General features: G+C 55.9%; 1 protein-coding gene across 2 annotated transcripts in view; it reads left to right on the plus strand.

The window, feature by feature from the left end:
* SEMA6C (semaphorin 6C) overlaps positions 1-19,038 on the plus strand; it is a 93,355-nt gene that overhangs the window by 71,618 nt on the left and 2,699 nt on the right. The window contains exons 16-19 of one of the 2 annotated variants that reach the window (XM_032781264.2): positions 3,137-3,214; positions 7,189-7,244; positions 8,194-8,244; positions 10,995-11,144. In XM_032781264.2, the coding sequence (XP_032637155.1) occupies positions 3,137-3,214; positions 7,189-7,244; positions 8,194-8,244; positions 10,995-11,144 (335 nt within the window). The remainder of the gene's footprint in view (positions 1-3,136; positions 3,215-7,188; positions 7,245-8,193; positions 8,245-10,994; positions 11,145-19,038) is intronic. The other variant, XM_032781265.2, reaches the window with a different exon arrangement.

The following is a 19,038-nucleotide window of genomic DNA, read 5'->3' on the forward strand; positions in this document are numbered from 1 at the left end:
GTGTATGTGTAGGGTGTGCATGTTGGGGAAGTCTGTGTGTGTGTGTGAGTGTGTAGGGTGGGGGTGTACAGCATGTGTGTGTGTGTCAAGGGGGAGTGTGTGTCTGTGTATTGGGGAAGTTTGTGTGTGTGTAGGGTGGGGTGTACAGCATATGTGTGTGTGTCGGGGGTGAGTGTGTGTAGGTTGTGCATGTTGGGGAAGTCTCTGTGTGTGTAGCATGAGGAGTGTACAGCATGTGTGTGTGTCGATGGGGAATGTGTATGTGTGTGTGTTTGTGTGAGCGTAGGGTGTGTTTGCACTGTAAGCAGCCATTGGCTCCCCCAGTGCCCTGGGCCTGGCCCGTGTCCCAGCCCCAACAGGTGTAGATGTCCGACCCGAGCCAGTTCCAAGAAACCCAGAGCCCCCTGCAGTCTCTCTCTGACCTTTCCATGGCCTTTATCTGGCAATTAAAACCACCTATAAAAAGCCCCCAGCAGCCCCTCTCCGAGTCATCAGGAGCCGGGATAACAGCAGAACCAGCCTGGCATTAGAAGCATGGGGGCCTGTCTAGTGGTTGGAGTGGGGAGGGAGCCAGGACTCCTGGGTCCCATTTCCAGCTCTGCCAGTGATATGTGTGATCTCGGACAGGTCATTTTCATCCTCTGAGCCTCATTTTCTACGTGGCTGAAAGTGGCCCCCGGGGTGGGGGTGGAGGGCAGGGAGGTGATGAGCTGGTGTCTCTGCAGCATGTGTTACCAGTTGCGTCATCTCCACACTGCTAGTCATTGCTGCTTGGTGCTCTAATCCTTAGCGCTTCTTAGCTGCCTAATCCCTGCGGCTCTCAGGACCATTCGCCTCATTGCACAGGGGTCACGCAGAGGGCGGAGCCGGGACCAGAACCTAGGAGTTCCCCGCTGTCTCGCATTCGTAGTTCCCCTGCCCGGTGCAGCCCTGCCTAACCCGGCGGGACTGCTAGTCCTCTGGCGGGAGGAGCTAAAGGAGCACGCTGGACATCCTGGCCCTGCTCTCACGCCCACATGTTCCGAGATCAGTCTGTCATTGACAGGGGCGTCAAACCAAGGTCTGATCTGACACCCAGGGACGTCCCCCCACTGACTTCACTGGCCTTGGATCGCGCCATAAGTGAAGGCAGAATCAGGCCCCAGGACACACCCGTGATCAGTCTTGTCTGGTTTCCTGACAGTGTCCCATGCCAGCTGTTTTGAAGGCAGGTAAACCACCTCCCATATGAGCATTAACTATCCCTGGGGCCAGAAGTGGGGGATTCCTTCCTGACCCTCAGAGGATGATCTGATTTTGCCCTGGAGCTTGAGGCTGGCTAGCCCCATCCAGGCTGCTACCATTCATATTGCTTAAGCAGATGGCTGAAGAGATCTGTGAGCTGTTAGTGACTGTCTTTGAGAATTCATGGAGGACGGGAGTGATCCCAGAGGACTGGAAAAGGGCGAACATAGTAGCTAGCTGTAAAAGGGAGACTAAAGACAACCCAGGGAATTACAGAACTGTGGTACGTGGAAAGATAATGGAGCAAATAATTAAACAGTCAAGTTGCAAACACCTAGAACAGGGGTCGGCAACCTTTCAGAAGTGGTGTGCTGTGTCTTCATTTATGCACGCTAATTTAAGGTTTTGCGTGTCAGTAACACATTTTAATGTTTTTAGAAGGTCTCTTTCTCTAAGTCTATAATATAGAACTAAACTATTGTTGTATGTAAAGCAAATAAGGTTTTTAAAATGTTTAAGAAGCTTCATTTAACATTAAATTAAAATGCAAAGCCCCCCCGGACAGGTTGCCAGGACCCGGGCAGTGTGAGTGCCACTGAAAATCAGCTCTGGCACGCGTGCCATAGGGTGCCTACCCCGACCTAGAAGAAAATAAGATGTTAAGTAACAGACAACATGGATTTGTCAAGACAAACCATGTCAAACCAACCTACTACCCTTCACGGATAGGATAACAAGCCTTGTCGATGGGGGGAAGCGGTAGATGCGGTCTGTCTCAACCTCGGTCTGGCTTTTGATACTGTCACATGACCGTCTTGTAAGTGAACTAGAGAAACATAGCTTAGAGATGATCTACTGTAAGGTGGGTGCACAACAAGCTGGAAAAGTCAAGCTGGAGGGACATATCGAGTGGGATCCCACCGGGCTCTCTCCTTGCTCTGGTTCTAGTCAATATCTTCATCATGGGTATGGATAATGGTACAGCAAGTACACTTGTAAAGTCTGTGGACCACGCCAAGCTGGGAGAGGTTGAAAGCACTTTCGGAGACAGGATTAGAAATTCAAAATGGTCTGGACAAAGTTGAGAAATGGTTTGAATTAAATAGGATGAAATTCAATAAGGACGAATGCAAAGTGCTCCACTTAGGAAGGAACAGTCAGTTGCACACATACAAAATGGGAAGTGACTGCCTAGGAAGGAGAACTGAAGAAAGGGATCTGGGGGTTATAACGGATCACTAACTAAATATGAGTCAACAATGTAATACTGTGGCCAAAAAAGTGAACATCATTCCGAGCTGTATTAGCAGGAGGGTTGTAAGCAAGACATGAGAGGTAATTCTTCCGCTCTACTCGGTGCTGATAAGGTCTCACCTGGAGTATTGTGTCCAGTTCACACTTCGGGAAAGATGTGGACAAATTGGAGAAAGTCTAGAGGAGAGCGACAAAAATGATTAAAGGTCTAGAAAGCTTGACCTGCGAGGAAAGATTAGAAAAATTGGGGTTGTTTAGTCTGGAGAAGAGAAGACCAAGTCGGGGACATGATAACAGCCTTCAAGTCGGTAACAGGTTGTGATAAAGAGGAGGGTGATAAATTATTCTCCTTAACCCCTGAGGATAGGACAAGAAGCAATGGGCTTAAATTGCAGCTAGGGAGATTTAGGTCAGCCATTAGGAGAAACTTCCTAACTGCAAGGAGAGTTAAACATTCAAAGAAATTATCTAGAGTGGTTTTGGAATCTCATCATTGGAGGTTTTTAAGAGCAGGTTGGACAAACACATGTCAGGGATGGTCTAGATAATATTCAGTCCTGCCTCGGTGCAGGGGATTGGGTCAGCTGACCTACCAAGGTTCCGTCCAGCCCTGCATTTCTGTGATTCTGTATCTGATCTGCTTCCCAATCCATCACAGGAGCTGCTTGGCCTCCCGCGATCCATACTGTGTCTGGCTCCGGCCGGGAGCATGCGTGGCTTATGGACAAGAAATCAGGTGAGTAGCTCCGGTTAGAGATTGGGAGGGGCATTTCCCAGGGGTCTGCAGTCCCCGGCACAGCGCAAGGGACGGCTGTTGAAGCAAACCAGACGCAAGTTTCAAATGTGCCGTGACACAACTCAGCTGGGAGATGGAAGAATTTACCATGTGTCCCTGACTAGCTGCCCTGCCTGGCCGACTCCACCGCTCCCTGAGCCTGTTACAAATTGCCCACCTGGTGTGCGCTTATTGCACCAGTCAAATCAGGACAGTGGCCTTTCATCCCCACTTCAGGGCAGCAGAGAGTCCAGCTCAGATTCTCCTCTCCAACCCCTCTGCATCTGTCTCGTTCACACAGTGTTGCTCCTCTGCGTCTCCGGCTGGCGGGGTCGGTCTTTCTGTCACTGCCAACTCTCGGGCTCAGTTCAAGTCGCTCTTGCACCATCTGAATCAGCTCCTATCCCACGGAGCTCGGCAATACAGATTGCACGGAAAGCTCTCCCCAAGCTGAGTCCCCAGAGTGCCAGCAAGGAAAGCCCCTTCCCATCAGTGGACGGTATAACACACACACAGCTGTGGCGAATGTGATCCGGTTCTCACAGCTGGCATGCGCCTGTTCCCTGGTTGCACAGTCATTTTCCCCAGCGCACAGTGGGTGTGACAGGCTGCTGCTGCCATCTGATAGCACCCTGCTGTGTACCTGCCTGTGCTGTCCATGCCTGGCTCTGGAGAATCAGGCCCAAGGCCCATGTGCTGGCAAAGATGGTTAGCAGAGCTCCCCTTCCCCCGCCCCACCCTTCTTGGAATGCCCAGTTGCCAGGCTGACCATTAGAGGGAGACAGAGTCGCATGCGCTATGCGGGCATATTGCAGGCGCAAACTGAATGCCGCCATGCCACGGGAGAGCTAGCCACGAGCCCACCTGGAAGCATTGTGCATGTGTGCATGCAGCGACTTCCTTCGGGCCCTGCTCTGTGTCAGCTGTTCCCTTCAATTCCCAGTTCCCCCATCACCCTGGCTGGCCAGGATCCAGCAGGCATGTGCTTCAGAGCGCCCTCTGCTGGAGAAGACACCTGCGTGGGGACCATGAGAAAACCACAGGGCACGAAACATGTAATTAGCCTCATTAGGGCCGCAGCACAAATAAACCCCACTGCCGGCTCCTAGAGTGTATGGAACTCGGCGGCAGTACAGCCGTGCCTCCCAGCTGCATCTAATTAGGATCTTGTGCTGGGAAACAGCTGCCTGGGAAATACTGGTCTCTGGGTTCAGTTATGCCTGGGAACACGCACGGAGATGGAGACACAGTGGCACTAGCCAGAGGGCTCCACAGCGTGCTACTTTCTGAAGCTGCAGAACAGGGCGCCTAGCGGGGGACGCACGGAAGGCTCCGTCCCTGAGAAAGCTCGGGACAAACCCCACTCCCTGGCTACACGGGCGGCTGGGCTCACCCACAGAGCAGCCGCAGTAGCTCCTGCGGCCTCCGGCCCCCGGACTCCTGGGTCCTCAGCCTGCCTTCGGAGTCCTGCCAGATCTGGGTGTTAGAAAGGAACCCTTGAAACCCAGCCCATGCGGGGCCGGGAGGAGAGGAGGAAGGTGGAGCTGGTAGGAACATTTTTTATGAACTGAAATTTCACGGAAGCTGAAATGTTTTGAGACAGGCTGCAACGAAGCGGGTTTTGGAGCAGAGGGAGAGTCATGTTCTGTAGCCTGGGGGAAGAGCCAGATTCTGCCTGGAGCAGCGTGCTCTGGGTCAAAAAATTCATCTTTGACCCATACAGAGCAGAGACTCCCCCGTCCCCGGCCATTGGCCTCACATCCTGGGACATTTCAACTGCTCTCTTTGGCAAAAACGGTCAGAGAGGCTTGGCTTCCGTCCCAGGCAGAAGGACAATATGTCTCTGCCCCTTGAAAGGGGATTGTCTGGTTGGCTCTGGAAAGGGTCCGAGCGGCGCGATAGTGGGAGAAGGACAGAAATCGAGGCTGCTGGTTTGTCAGTTCCTGGGATCGTACTGTGCATTGGGTGTTAGATGGTTTATGGTGAAATGCTTCAGTGTCGACCTCGGCTGTGCTCCCATCCCTGTCATTAATCCACCTCCCTGAGAAGCTGTAGCTAGGTCGGAGGGAGAATTCTTCCATGGATCTAGCATAGTCTGCACCGCATCGGTCACACCCCTGAGCGGTCCCATAGCTGGGTTGACCTAGTGTAAACTAGGCCTCCGAGACTGCTCCTGCTCCCTTCTCTTCTCTTCTCTTCTCTGCTCTTCTCTTCTCTTCTCTGGGAACACTATGTCAGGAGCACAACCAGAGTTTTGCTAAGGTTCCCTGCCCAGCTGCCCTATCTTTGAGTGGCGTTGTGATTCTGTGTGCCAGGTAGCAATGCCATGCTCTCAGATCGGGTCCATCTGGCCTTCGGTCGTCTGGTCAGGGGCCACCTGGATCCCACCCCTCATTGTGTCCCCGTCCTATGTATCCTCCCTCCCTCTTGGAGAGGGGTCAGAGAAGAGCCACAAGATTGAGGATTGGAAAACCTTATAGTGAGAGACTCAAGGAGCTCAATCTGTTTAGCTTAACAAAGAGCAGGTTGGGGGGTGACTTGATCACCGTCTAGTGGTACCTAAAGGCGAACAGAAATTTGAGAATAGAGGTCTCTTCCATCCAACACAACCCAACAGCTGGGAGGTCAAGCTAGGGGGCAGGGAATACCTCAGTGATTTGAGCCTTAGCCTGCCAAATCCAGAGTTATGAGTTCAATCCTTGAGGGGACCATTTAGGGATCTGGGGCAAAAATCTGTCTGGAGATTGGCCCTGCTTTGAGCAAGGGGTCAGACTAGGTGACATCCTGAGGTCCCTTCCAACCCTGTGGACTGGGAATTTTAACAGTGAGGGTTATTAACCATTGGCCCAGCTAATGACCTAGCAGCGCCAGGAACTCTCCTTCGTTGAACATTTTCAGATGAAGACTAGCTGCTTTTCTAAAAGACCGCTCACGTTCAACTCGGACTAGGAATTAATTCAGGGAAGTCCTATGGCTGGCAGTCAGCCAGGAGGTCAAACTAGATGATGAGGGTGAAGCTTCTGAGCTGAACATCTCTTAGTGTGGGTCACCCCCCATCTCACCTGTTCTGTAAGTCCCACAGCCTTCCCTGAAAGAGAGAGATCTAGGCAAGTGCCCTCAACTCACAGATGGGGAAACTGAGGCACAGAGAGCCTGGAATGAATGGAGAGAATCAAATGCAGGACTCTTGATTCCAAGTTCCCCTTTCTCTAACAACTGGGCACCACTCCCTTTCCCAAACCAGGAGCAGAACCCAGGCATCCTGATGCCAAGTCCTCCCTGCTCTAACCACTACATCACACTTCTGTGGAGACACTGCCTATTCCATATAGGATGTTTTATGGGGTCTTCATGACCCCACTAGCCCGTCGCAGCCACAGACTGGATGTTGTTTGTGAAGTGGAAACATTAATGGGGGGAGAGTGAGGCCCTGAGAGCAGCCTGGCTCTGCCATGCAGTGACCCTGCATCCAGAAGGGTTGGGGGTGAGGTGATAGTGTGAATGAGAGCAGTGTGGGGAAGTCGCTTTACTGAGCCTCATTTGCCTCCGAGCCCAAGTGGTAGGGGACAGGGTGGAAGAGCCCTCTCCTAACCGCCTGTCACCGGAATTCCAGATCTCCTGGGTTCTTCACTCTAGCTCCTTCCTGATGGCCTTCCCTGCTTTCACCCCCCCAACTCCTTCCTACCTTTGCCACGAGACCAAGACCCGACTGATCCAACATCAACCCAACTAACCAGCCAAGCGAAGACATTACGTCAGGCTTCTCCAAGCAGAGCGAGGGCTGGGGGTTTGAGTGGAGGGGGTGCATTGGGGGAGGGGGTCCCTTGCCTCTAGCTTTATCTCTGTATCATTTTCTTGGAGCCCCGATTAATGAGCGGAGGGTCTAATGGAGGCGACAGGCTCCTTCACCGCTGTCTCCCTTGGTTTCCTTCCAGGGCCGGATTCGAACAAGATGTTGAGAACGCCGCCAAGCAGCCAGGGAGCTGTCAAGGTACGTGGGGCCAGGGTTGCCTCCCCCCCAGCAGAGGCAGCTGCAGGGGCAGGAAGTGCTGGGGGTCTCCGCGGAGGAGAAACTGGATGAGTCAGCATCCCGGGCTGCCCATAAAACAGGCCTGGCCCAGCAGAACAAAAGTGGCCGTGTGCCCCCAGAGGCCCAGCTCTGGCAGCCTGGCGGCGGGCGAATAGCTGTTGCGTGGGAGCGTGGACCTCATCTGAGGAAGGAGGAGGAGGCAGCAGCCATCATGGTTTCTTCATCATGGAGCCGCTTTAAATGGCGAAAAAGAAAAATTCCTATCCGGTTTGCAGCCCCCTGTGATATCGCAGCTGTGGGGCCAGCGGGGGGCCGGGTTCTGCCTGTTGTGGAGAGATGCAAAATTTGGAGCTGGATTCTAGGAGGAAAATCCTCGTGTTTCCATCCTGGGGTACTGGAGGGATCCGGGAGGCAAGGAAGGGGGTATGGGGCCTTTCGCTGCTGGGAGGTTAGTGCCGAGCTGTGCCCAGGGCAGGGCACTGGCTGGCTAAGGAGAGCGAGGAATGGGCTGTGGGGACTTGCCTTTCTGGGGTGCTGGTAGCGTGGGGCCTGTTACCTCCCAGGCTCTGGTTCCCACCTGGTGACCCAGAGCTGTGACCATGGGGGCAGTTCTTGCTAAAAGCCCCATGTGCTGAACCCACAAGGGCATCAGTTTGCAAACCGAGCTCCAGGCCTCCCTGGCTGGGAGCACTGGAACCCGCAGGGCCGCCCAGACCCTTAGCGGTGGGTGCTGCTCAGACGCAGGGAGTGGGTGGACCAGGTGCTGGCCTGATCGGATGAATCCCTGAACCCCCCTCCCCTGCCGTGTAGTTTCCCACCCTGACATTCCCCCCAGCTTTGCTGCAGTCTCCCCGTTCCTGCCCCCTCTCCCCATTGATATCTAGCTCTCTCTCTCTTCTCCTTTCCGTAGACGCTGTGACCTCCACGGGGAATCACAACAGTGCCAGTGACTCATCGTATGGTCAGTGACACGCCCCCCTCGCTTTCAGCCTCCTGCCAACCCTGCTGCCCCCCGAATCCCTTACCCCCAACCCTCTGTGACGTCTCCTCCCAAGGCCCTGGGGAGGGACTGGCCCTACACGGCTTACTCCTCATCGCGGTTCTGCTCTCGCCCCCCACCCCTGGGCCGGGGAGAGCTTGAGGGTGGGTTATAACACAGAGGGCTTGTCTCAGTTTCACTGAGACCCCAACATTGGTATGTCCCATGAGCACACCATGCTGGGACGCCGTATTGAGACAGCCTATGGGGACAGAACAGTAAGACAGCCCATGTTGGGATGCCATATTGGGCTGCCCCATACTGTCTCTATATTGGGATGTCACGTTGGGGCTTCTCATGGGCATAACCCTTAGCAACGCCATGTTGGGGAACCTCAGGGGGATACCATGTTGGGGCATTACACTGGGACACCTCGTGGGGACGCCATGTTGTGACACCTCAGCGGGAGGCCATGTTGGGAGAGGTTATGAGGATGCTGTGTTGTGAGGCCAGGTTGGGAGACCTCCTGGGGACGCCACATTGGAACACCTCATGGGGACACTGTGTTGGGACACTTCATGGGGATCCCATGTTGGGATGCTCCTTGGTGACGCCATGTTGGGTTACTCCATGACTGTGCCATGTTGGGAATCCCCTGACCCCCCCCCCCGAGTATTAGTATTGTGCCACTGGCCAGGACCCCCCTGTCTGCAGTACCACCATTGCTTCGTGTTGGCTAAGAGTGACACCCTCCATGAATCCCCCACACCATCCTGCTGGGACAGCGATAAACTCCCTCAGGGCCAGGCCCGGTGTCTCCTGCTCTGGGAATCCGGGTCTGCTGAAGCCTGGTGTCCAAAGATGGCTCCCACCAGGCCCAACCACACTCAGACAAAATGTTCACCAGCCAGTGAGGCTTGGCAAGGTGGTAAAATGGGGAGAGGGCAGAGGGTGTCCTCCATGGGTGCCAGGAGTTGCGTTGCTCGTCTGTCACCATCCACACCGACACTAACCATGTCCCCTGGCCACCATCGCTAACCCCGTCATCTCTCATCACCCCACCCGCCATATCTGCTCATCCTCACTCAGAACGTCCCACATCCCTCTCCACTAGGGCAGGGACGGAGCTGCGGATCCCCAGGGTCTGGACAGAGGTTGGGAACCCAATGGCTCCCTCACCGGCTGTGCGGCACAGCTCGAGTCGGGGCCCGTGATGACAGCCTTCACCCCTAAGGTCGTGCTGTGAATCCAGGGGGCCAGATCCTGGTTCTGTGCGCAGCAGCAGAATTCCTCGTAGCTCCCGGGCAGCCAGGACCCAACCTGTCCTCCCCCAGGGCTAGGTCTGGAGGAGAAAGCAGGGCCAGACACCTGCATGCGTAGTCCCTGTTCGAAGGAAGGCAGGAAGGGGCAGCTGGGTTTATTGAAGAGAGGGGTTAGATTGTGGCGGGAGATGCTGCCTGGCATGAGATGGGGACTGAATCTGAATCTGTCCTTTGGAGCATCATGAAGAGCCACGGCATGGGACAGAGTGCGGGATTGGTTTCTCTCTTGCTCATCTTCTCACCCTTCTGGACTGAGGCTGAGGACACAGGGCCGGCCATGTGGCACCGTAGCAAGTGAGGTGCTGGACCCAGGCTCTGAGCATGGGGCTCACGCCGGCTGCTCTGTACACAGAGCCGGTCACAGCATGGGCAGGTGCCATGCAAGCTCCTCCTGGGCAATGCTGGGCTTTCCCCCACCCCACCCACAGCTCTGCCAGTGCCCCTCAATCCTGACCTGTAGCCCCCTGCTATCCCAGCCCTGTGCTCCCCCCACAGCTCTGCCGGTGCCCCTCAATCCTGACCCACAGCCCCCTGCTATCCCAGCCCTGTGCTCCCCCCACAGCTCTGCCGGTGCCCCTCAATCCTGACCCGTAGCCCCCTGCTATCCCAGCCCTGTGCTCCTCCCATAGCTCTGCCAGTGCCTCTCAATCCCGATCCACAGCCCCCTGCTGTCCCAGCCCTGTGTTCCCCCCACAGCTCTGCTGGTGCCCCTCAATCCCGACCCGCAGCCCCCTGCTATCCCAGCTCTGGGTCCCCCCCACAGCTCTGCCAGTGCCCCTCAATCCCGACCCGCAACCCCCTGCTAGCCCAGCCCTGTGCTCCCCCCACAGCTCTGCTAGTGCCCCTGAATCCCGAACCCCAGCCCCCTGCTATCCCAGCCTTGTGCTCTCGCCACAGATCTGCCGGTGCCCCTCAGTCCCAACCCCCAGCCCCCTGCTAGCCCAGCCCTAGGCTCTCCTGGGCTATATCACAGGCAAGCCTTCTGCGCCTAGGCCCACCCTGCAGTGATCAATGGGGCCAGCGAGTGGGCTCCTCCTTCCCACACCCTCAAGGGGGGTCTCTCCAGGGCAGGGCCCAGGCCCATGGGCAGGGGGGCAGGGTGTGGGGGAAGCTCTCCCTGCGTATGCTCTGTGTAGAGCCAGCGTTGGTGTGTAGGGGCCTGTTGCAGCCATCAGTGGGATGGATCTGGGTGCGAGTATTTTACCATCCAGCAGGAGGTGCTGGGCTACCTGCTTTGCGACTGATCTTTGGCCCTTTGTGCCGGCGCTGGGAGTCACTGGTGATAATGCAGTAGGTGGAGGGGGTGACCCAGCCCGACCCCGACCCGGATCCCACAAGGGTGCAGGCTCATGCTGCCGTCACCAGCCTGCTGCGTCTCCCTGACGTTTTTCTTTGTTGCCGGTAACACAGGGCAAGTCCGAGCCGCGGGCCCCACCGCCAGTGCTGCGTCCTTCCCGGCGCCCACGGGCTGTACCCAGGCGGGCACGGCCCGAGACGCCCGGCCCGCCCCTGGCGCCGGGGACCCACGCTCCACCTTACGCATGGCTGTAAACACTCAGGGTAAGAGGGGATGTGCCCGCGCGGAGCTGCACGACGGGCTGTCACCAGCACCATTAACTCAAGCCCCGGGGCTGTGGCGGCTGCAGTTCCCCAGAGCGAGGATTAACCCGCGGGAGCATGGCACCTGTTTGCAAGCGGAGAATAACCAGCTCTCTCCCTTTCAGTGGTGTTCAGCGGGGGGGCGGGCACAGGGGGCAGCTTCTCTGAAGTGCATAACCCCTGGTGTGCAAGGAGAGGGACAGGATCGGGGGGGCAGGGGGTGTGTGCGTATGAGAGCGGTGTGGGGCCGGATTCAGGGCCCGTCTAGCCCAGTGTCCCATCACTGGATGCTGCAGGAGGGGCGGTGAATGCCACCGCAGGCGGGGATGCTGCTGGATCAGGGTGGGGATTAGGTGACGCAGCAGGTTTTTCATCAGAAACTGATACTTTTTGCAAGTTCGCATGGGACGTTCTCTGAGCCAGGCTGGGATTTGTCTTGCTGGGGGAGAGAAATACATAGAGAGAGAGAGAACCTCCCACCCCAGAGGAGCCAATTGCCCGGTGCCCACTGCTGTCACGTGGTACAGGGTGATCTGTGGCCAAGTCCCTGCTCTGAACCTCGGGCTCCCGCATTGCAGGCAACAGCCCCGATCCCTGGGCTGCTGGCTGTTCTGGGGAGGGGCAGTGCCACTCTCGCTGCCTGGGTTTTCATGAAGAATGGCAAAAGAGCGCGGGGTTAGCCCCAGGCCACACAGGGGTCGTTCTGAAAATTGTCGTGGGTCAGAAGAGAGAGTTCCCACCTGGATATAGTGGTGTGTGGTGTGTGTGTGTACGCACAGAGTGCTGTTGGGGGACGTGTGCACAGGGTACTGTGTGTCTGTATGAGAGGTGTGTGCACAGAGTGCTGTGGAGGTGGCGTGTGCACAGGGTGCTGTGTGTGTGTTGGTGGGAGGTGTGCACACATGTGGTGAGCAGTTTGTACGTGTGTGTGTCACAGAACAGCTTATCCTTAGCTCGGCTCCCCTCGATCCCCCAGGCTATACGCAGCAGAACTAGTGTCGTGATGGGGAAACAGGCCCAAAGAGGGGCCGGGACTTGCCCAGGGTCCCAGAGGGAATCAGTAGCAGAGCCAGTCCCACACTCTGTCCCCAGCATGAGTAGGACTCCTGGGTTCTGTTCCAGGCACTGGGTGGGAGGTGGTTAGAACAGGAATCTGCCCAGTCACTGCTGCAGTCAGTGAGACCTTTGGCCTCGCTACCCCAGTGTCCTGCCCTCTGCCGCTGAACTCAGAGTGAGCGCTTGGCACTTGCCGCTGCTCCCTTAGTGCCACCAGGGAAGGAGCCATCAGGATTCGGGTGCTGGGGAGTTGTGCTGCACAGACAGATCCGCAGCTGGGGTAGCTCTTCTGAAGTCCAGTCCTCCATCCCCCTCTAGGCATTGGGCTGCACCTCCCCCGCAGAGCCTGGGAGAGAACCCAGGAGTCCTGACACCTGCTCTATCCACTAACCCAACACAGGGACTCAGAGCAGAACCCAGGAGTCCTGACACCCGCTCTATCCACTAACCCCACACAGGGACCCAGAACAGAACCCAGAAATCCTGACACCTGCTCTATCCACTAACCCAACACGGGGACCCAGAGCAGAACCCAGGAGTCCTGACTCGAAGACGGTGAGCTCTGATGCCTTCCCCCACGTGAGGCTTGAGGTACGACAGGCTCCAGCATTGTCAGTCCATCCCCTCTGCAGAATTCACAAGCCGAAATGAGCCCAGCCCTTTGGCGAGGGAAGACACAGATGCCCTTTGCCTGGGAGACTGCTGAAGGGCCAAAGCCGAAATGGCTTTTAAAAACCAAGCTGATTGGGGCATTAGGACTAATGTCTGTTTTAAAAACCCAGCCAGACACACAACAAACTATAAAAACAAAGCCAGTCAGCGAGATGGAGCTGCTCCTGGCAGGAGGGAAGGTGAGAAAATAACCATCAAATTGCAGCGAGCGCTCGGAAGCGGACTCTGGAGTGCGCGGAAATGGGTCGTGAAAAGCAGCCAGATTATCCCCCCGCCACAGATGAAAGGCTTGTCTGGCCTTACCCAGTCAGCACTAGCGTCAGGATGGGCAGGGGGAAGGCCATAGATCGCTGGCAGCTCCGAGCCCTGGGTAAAGTCATCGACCCAGCAGGGTACTGGGGGATCAGAGGGGATGATTTCAGGGGAACCTCCCCCACCTCCCAGAAAAAACAGCTCATCGCACACACTCCTTATATATACTGCCTGGAAAATCAGTGATGGAGTTGCAAGCTAATGGTTAGCACACGGGACTGGGATGCAGGACTCCTGGGTTCTGTTGGCTCTGGGAGGGGAGTGTTCGCTAGTGGTTAGAGCTGATAAATGGTAGTCACGAGTCCTGGAGTCTGTTCCCAGCTTGCAGGCAGGCAGTGGTCTCTAGTGGTTAGAGCAGAAGGGACTGGGAGTTGGGACTCCTGGGTTCCCGTCTTGGTTCTGGGAGAGGAGTGCTGTCTAGTGGTTAGAGCAGGGGCCGGGGAGCCAGGACACTTGGATTCTCTTGCTGACAGCTGCGAAGGGCTTGGCTGAAAGAGAAAGTTATACCAGTATGAGATAAGGTGAGAATTTAAACCACGAGAGAGAGAACAGGATAACCTCCACAAGAACTCTGTATCTCTTTTAGGCTTGGCATATATCACTTTGGACAAGGATTATACTAAACAAGAAAAAAAGCCGCTCATCCTGGGATAAAGCATCCCCGCCGTGGGTTATACCTAGCATGGTTTGAATTCACACCTGGTCTACATGTAAAATGCAGGTCGACATAGCTGTATCGCTCAGGGGTGTGAAAAATCCATAGTCCTCCACTCTGCGGCTGTACCAGCTCAACCCCTGGCCTAGACACGGCTAGGTCGATGGACAGATGCGTCAGTTGGGTGGCTACCACTGCTCAGGGAAGCGGTATTCCTACAGCAACAGGGAAACCCCATCTCCCACTGTAGGAGGTGTCCATACTACGGTGCTACAGCGCCATCCGTGGTGTGGACAAGCCTCCCCCGGGGTAACTTTCCCATGTGAACAAGCCCCGACTCAGGGTGTGGCCTGGCCTCTGCCTCCCTCTGCACCTTCAGTTCCCTGGCCATCCAGTGAGGGAAATGGGCCGAATCCGTCCCTGGTGCAAGCCATGGGCCGAGCAGAGAGCTGACTGTGACCCTGGACGCCTCTCCCTCGCAGGGCGCCTGTGAGGCTGAATTCATGTGAGCAGGGGCTGGCAGGACCAGAGCAGCAGGGTGAGCAGTTCTGCATGGGCACGGTGTCTGATCCTTGCTAAATCAGCGGGGCAGGAGCCCTGAGGGGGGTGCCCCAGGGTATTGTCGCTGATATGACCTTCGAATCAGGTCCTCAGTCAAGGACCAGCTGTTGTCACTGCTCCCAGAGCTGGCGAATAGAGCAGCTCCTGGGGAGCCTTCCCCAGTGCGAGGCCTGGCCCCAGCTTCTGCAGCAAAAGGAGGAGGGTGTTTGGTGCCATTCTAGGGTGACTGAGCAGAGCCCAGTGTTGTTAATAACCAAAACCTCTCAAAGCCTCTGAGAGTGACTTTACTGCTACAGCTCTTTTTACTTCAGCCCCCTCTGACATGCAGCTGCCTCTGGGGTGGAACACAACAGCTCTTTATATAGGGCTCATTCACTCACCGCTAGCATGCAGCCACCCCTGGGGTGGAACGCAGCAGCCTTTTAACAGCCATGCAGACCAAGCTGGGATGCAGAAGAGAACATGCAGGGGTAGGGTAGAAGGGAAGCATGCAGGTTAGCGTTCAGGCTGGAGTGGGGGGTTAACCCCCTGACGCTAGCTGAAAGTGCCTCAGGATTGTCACCAGCCACAAGGGGTTATGCCTCCCCTGAAATACTGTAGCTCCCTGGGACAACAGGGTCAGCACCCACCTTGTATCCACCAGGGTCTTGGCCGGGGGTGGGGGGGAGGCTTCCCCGCCAAGCACCGACCTCCCTAGCCCTGCGGAGCCGGGACCCCAGTGCAAGGCGGCTCAGCTACCTGCAGCCTGTGCCAGTCCCTGCCCTCCAGATGAGCCAGCCACTTTCCATCAGCAGCACGTTCTGCCGCCTTGCTTCCATTGCCCAGGGTTACTCATTGCTCTGCCTTGAGCCATAACGGACAAGAGAAAGAGACGGGAGCGAAGCCCCCCCGTCACCCTTCTGCTAAACGCAGGTGCCCCAGAGCCCTTCGTCTGCCCCCCACACTCCTCATTGCAGCATGGGGTTTATCAGGAGCTTAGATAGCCTGATGCCCAGACTGTAACATCCAGTCTGAGACACTGGTTCCACTGACCCAGCCATGCAGCCCCAGTGGCTCAGTTCCTGCCATCCCAGCTGCTTCCCCCATAAGCCACGCCGGGACAGACACCACGGTGCAGATGGGCAGCACCGGCTCTCCTGCCCCGGGAAATAAATCAGAGCTGGAAATGGCAGGTCCCAGGGCAGATCGGGGTGCCTCATACCACAGCCTTGGAAAGCCAAGAGTGCCTAAAGTAACAAGAGTATTCCGCCCACCCCACCCCTGTACCTCTCCCTAAGGCTGGGCATGTCCATGGGTCACGTTCTCAGCTGGGTTCAACAGGCATTGCTCCATTGTAGTCAATGGGCCAGATCCTCAGCTTATGCAGCACAGTTGACTCCAATGGAGCGACGCCCATTTACACCAGCGAAGGATCTGACCCCTTGTAGCACGGGGAGACGAGCTTGGCCCCATACTGCTTGCCGCCAGCGGGCTGGGGAGATGCTTGCAACACTCATAAAAAAGCATCTTGCACTTGTAAATTGTGCCCTCCCAGCTGCTGGGCTGAACTTCTGAACAGCCAAAGGAGGGGTTCAGCCCTCAAGGGAATTTGAAAGAACAGAGTCCCTTGAACCTTGGCTGAATAACGGATCGGTTCTGCACAGATGTGGATTTCCTGTGTCATTCATCGAGCTCCCATTTTTAACAAACTGAAGAGGGTCCCCACCTCCAGCAATCCTGCCCCTTGCTCCCCACGGTGAAATGCAGCGGATTAAAGGGATCCACTGTCTTTTCTTTAAAGGCCTCGCATGGCTTGGCTTTTGTAAAGCGAGCAGCACCCAGCCAGGGCAGGAGGGAGGGCAGTGAAAGCGGTGGAGGGGGCTATCATAAGCTGGGAGCTGCAGCTGTGGTAAGAGCACTTAACATGTGCCCCGCAGCAAATCCCCTAAAATGGAAGGCATTGGAGCTGCAGGGTTCCTAGGTACCAGTGGGTTAAAAGTCCGTGGCGAAGGGGTTGTGGGGTAGATTGTGGACTGGTTCCAGCCTATGATGTGGCGCTTTGGTGTTTTCCAAGCCAGGGAGCAAATTCCTGCTCGATGGAGCTAAAAAACAACACCCTCCCCAAAAAAAGGGAGAAGAAATCCAGCTCTCTTCGAGCCTTCTCCCCTTCCCCCTCTTCTGGGATTTTTAAGATTTATGCCTCAGCGCAGCAGAAAGGCTGATTTCAGCAGGGGCTGGGTTGGGGGGTTTAAATCCCAAAAGCTCAGGTGCAAAGGAGCTGTTTTGATGCCTTCGTTCTGGGGAGACGTGTGCCTTTGGCAGATGCCGGTCTGACCCAGTTCCAGTCCCCCTTCCCTCCCGGCTGCTCGGATAAAAGAACTACAGATGTCCAACTCTCCCGGCCCCAGTAGAAAGAAATGGCCTGTTTCCATGGATACTTTATTACCCCCTCTTTTTTTTTAATGGAAAAAATCGTTTTTTCGCTTGACTCACAGGATTTTGTACCCAGTCACAGTAATCAGCCCCCTCCCGTTTCTTTCATTTCTTGTGCTGGACTTGAAAAATTCAAGGCATGAATGGGAAGATGGTGCCTTTTTTCCTGACCCCTGTGGCTAACAGAAAATGGCAATGGTCTGGCTGAGCTGTGGGAGACCACGTATAACCACAAGACTTAGTGTCGTGATCCCCCCACGGTTCATCTGAACCCTGCTGGAGCTTGGGAGGAGGAGCACCTTCTATTCCAGGCTTTGTGGCATAGGGGACGGGCAGTCGAGACCCTGGAGTTCTGTTCATGGCACCGAGGGGAAGTGTTTCCTAGTTGTAAGAGCAAGGGAATAAAAGCCAGGACTCCTGGGTTCCTTTACTGGCTTTGGGAGGACATGGGGCCTCATGGTTAGTGTGGGGGTCTGGAATCCAGGACTCCTGGGTTCCACTGGAGGGTATTGGGTCTGGCAGTTAGAGCCAGGGAGGAACAGGATATTTTTAGGAGTCAGAAACCGAGATCATGGCCCTTTGTTCTCTTGGTCGACTGATCAGCTGTTGGGTGAGCGTGAGTACTCGGGGTAGGGGCCCCTGATCATATGTCATGCGCCAGCTCCTCCTGGGCATCTTCTCCCAGCGCCGCCGTTGCTGCTGCATGGAACACATTGCTTGCCGCTGTCACCCGCACATGCTTTACTGCCACGGTCGGCTGGCCAGCTCCCCCTGCAACCTCAGTTCCCCAGTAGCACACATGCTTCTCGTGTAATTACTAACTGCACGGAGTGTGATTAGTCCCTCGGGGCTGGTGAGGGCTGGGCAGGGCGTGTGTGTCCGGGCAGCATGCTGCTTCTGTGCCATCAGCCTGGCCTGCACAGAGCCCATGGTGTCTCGTGCCATTTCAGGACAGACCTGTGCTCATCACATGCCCTTCGGGATAACTGCAAAACAGCACAGCCCTGCTGCTGACCCCCATGGCCCCAGCTGGGTCCCTGGGCTCTGTTCCCCTACTGCCTTCCCATGGGAATCTCCGGGCTGGGTCAGGATGGGGCTCCGGCTAGCCGCAATCTCCTCTTGCCCCGTGGCTGGTACCAGCTGCATCAGAGGAAGCTGCCAGGATCCTGCAGCGATGGGAGAACCTGCCCCCAGGGAATGCTCCCTCCTGACCCCAGGACTGGTGGCTGGATTATGCTCTGCAGCTTGAGGGTTTCTCCTGCCTGAGTCCTGAACCCCTCCCTTCCCTACACCCGTCGTCCCAGCAGGACCCGCTTGGGTCTCTTCACAAGCTGCAGGGATGAGATGGGCCCAGTGGCTGCTCCATCTGTCAAATCCCCCAGGTCCCTCCCTGCTGCCCCACTGGCCATCTCCCTTCGCTACCCCACACCCCCAGAAAGAGCTAAATCAGCAAAGACCCACAGGGGCCACACAGCCAGCCTGGGGCTCAGGGCAAGTTACACAAAGCGGCCCAACCCAAAGGCCTTGGGAGCCAGTGGACAAACTATGGACAAACAATCTCCATACCCTCTCTATCTATCTATCTATCTATCCCCACACATCCCATCTCTCTATCTAGCGCGCGCGCACACACACACACACACACACACATAAAAAAATCTCTTATCTCTCTCTTTTTCTGTCCCCTAATCTCCTTGCCTCTTTTATCTCCATGTCTTTCTTGGGGCCCAATGGTGACCCCCTCTTCAGTTCCCCTTGTTGGGCTGATAGCCAGTGGGAATGGAGTGGGGGAGGGTCCTTTCCCTCGCTCTCCATGTCCATATTTCCTGCTTTCTTTTTTCTCTCGTTTTCCATTCCTCTGTCTGGTCTTTGTCTCTCTCTCTCTCTCTCTGCTGCCAGCTTTCACAATTAGCCATCAGGCAGCCTGATTGCTTTCCCTGCCACTCTGTGCTTTAGGCCACTCGTCTCTCTCTGCAGCCGCCTGCCTTCTGGCTGCCTTGGGCTCGGCTGCTCCATTCCTTGTTTGGAGCACGCAGCTTTGAAATTAATCAGCTCCCCCCGTACAGTGCCATTAGAATAATGCCTCCGCGGCTTGCAAAGGGAAGGAAAAGAATAAAGGAGCAGAAACAGCTGCAGCAGCCTGGCTAATGGGATGACTGAATTTCAAGGGATTTTCCTACAGGAAGC

The sequence above is a fragment of the Chelonoidis abingdonii genome, chromosome 11 (assembly GCF_003597395.2).
Source record: "Chelonoidis abingdonii isolate Lonesome George chromosome 11, CheloAbing_2.0, whole genome shotgun sequence".
NCBI classification, from domain to species: Eukaryota; Metazoa; Chordata; order Testudines; family Testudinidae; genus Chelonoidis; species Chelonoidis abingdonii.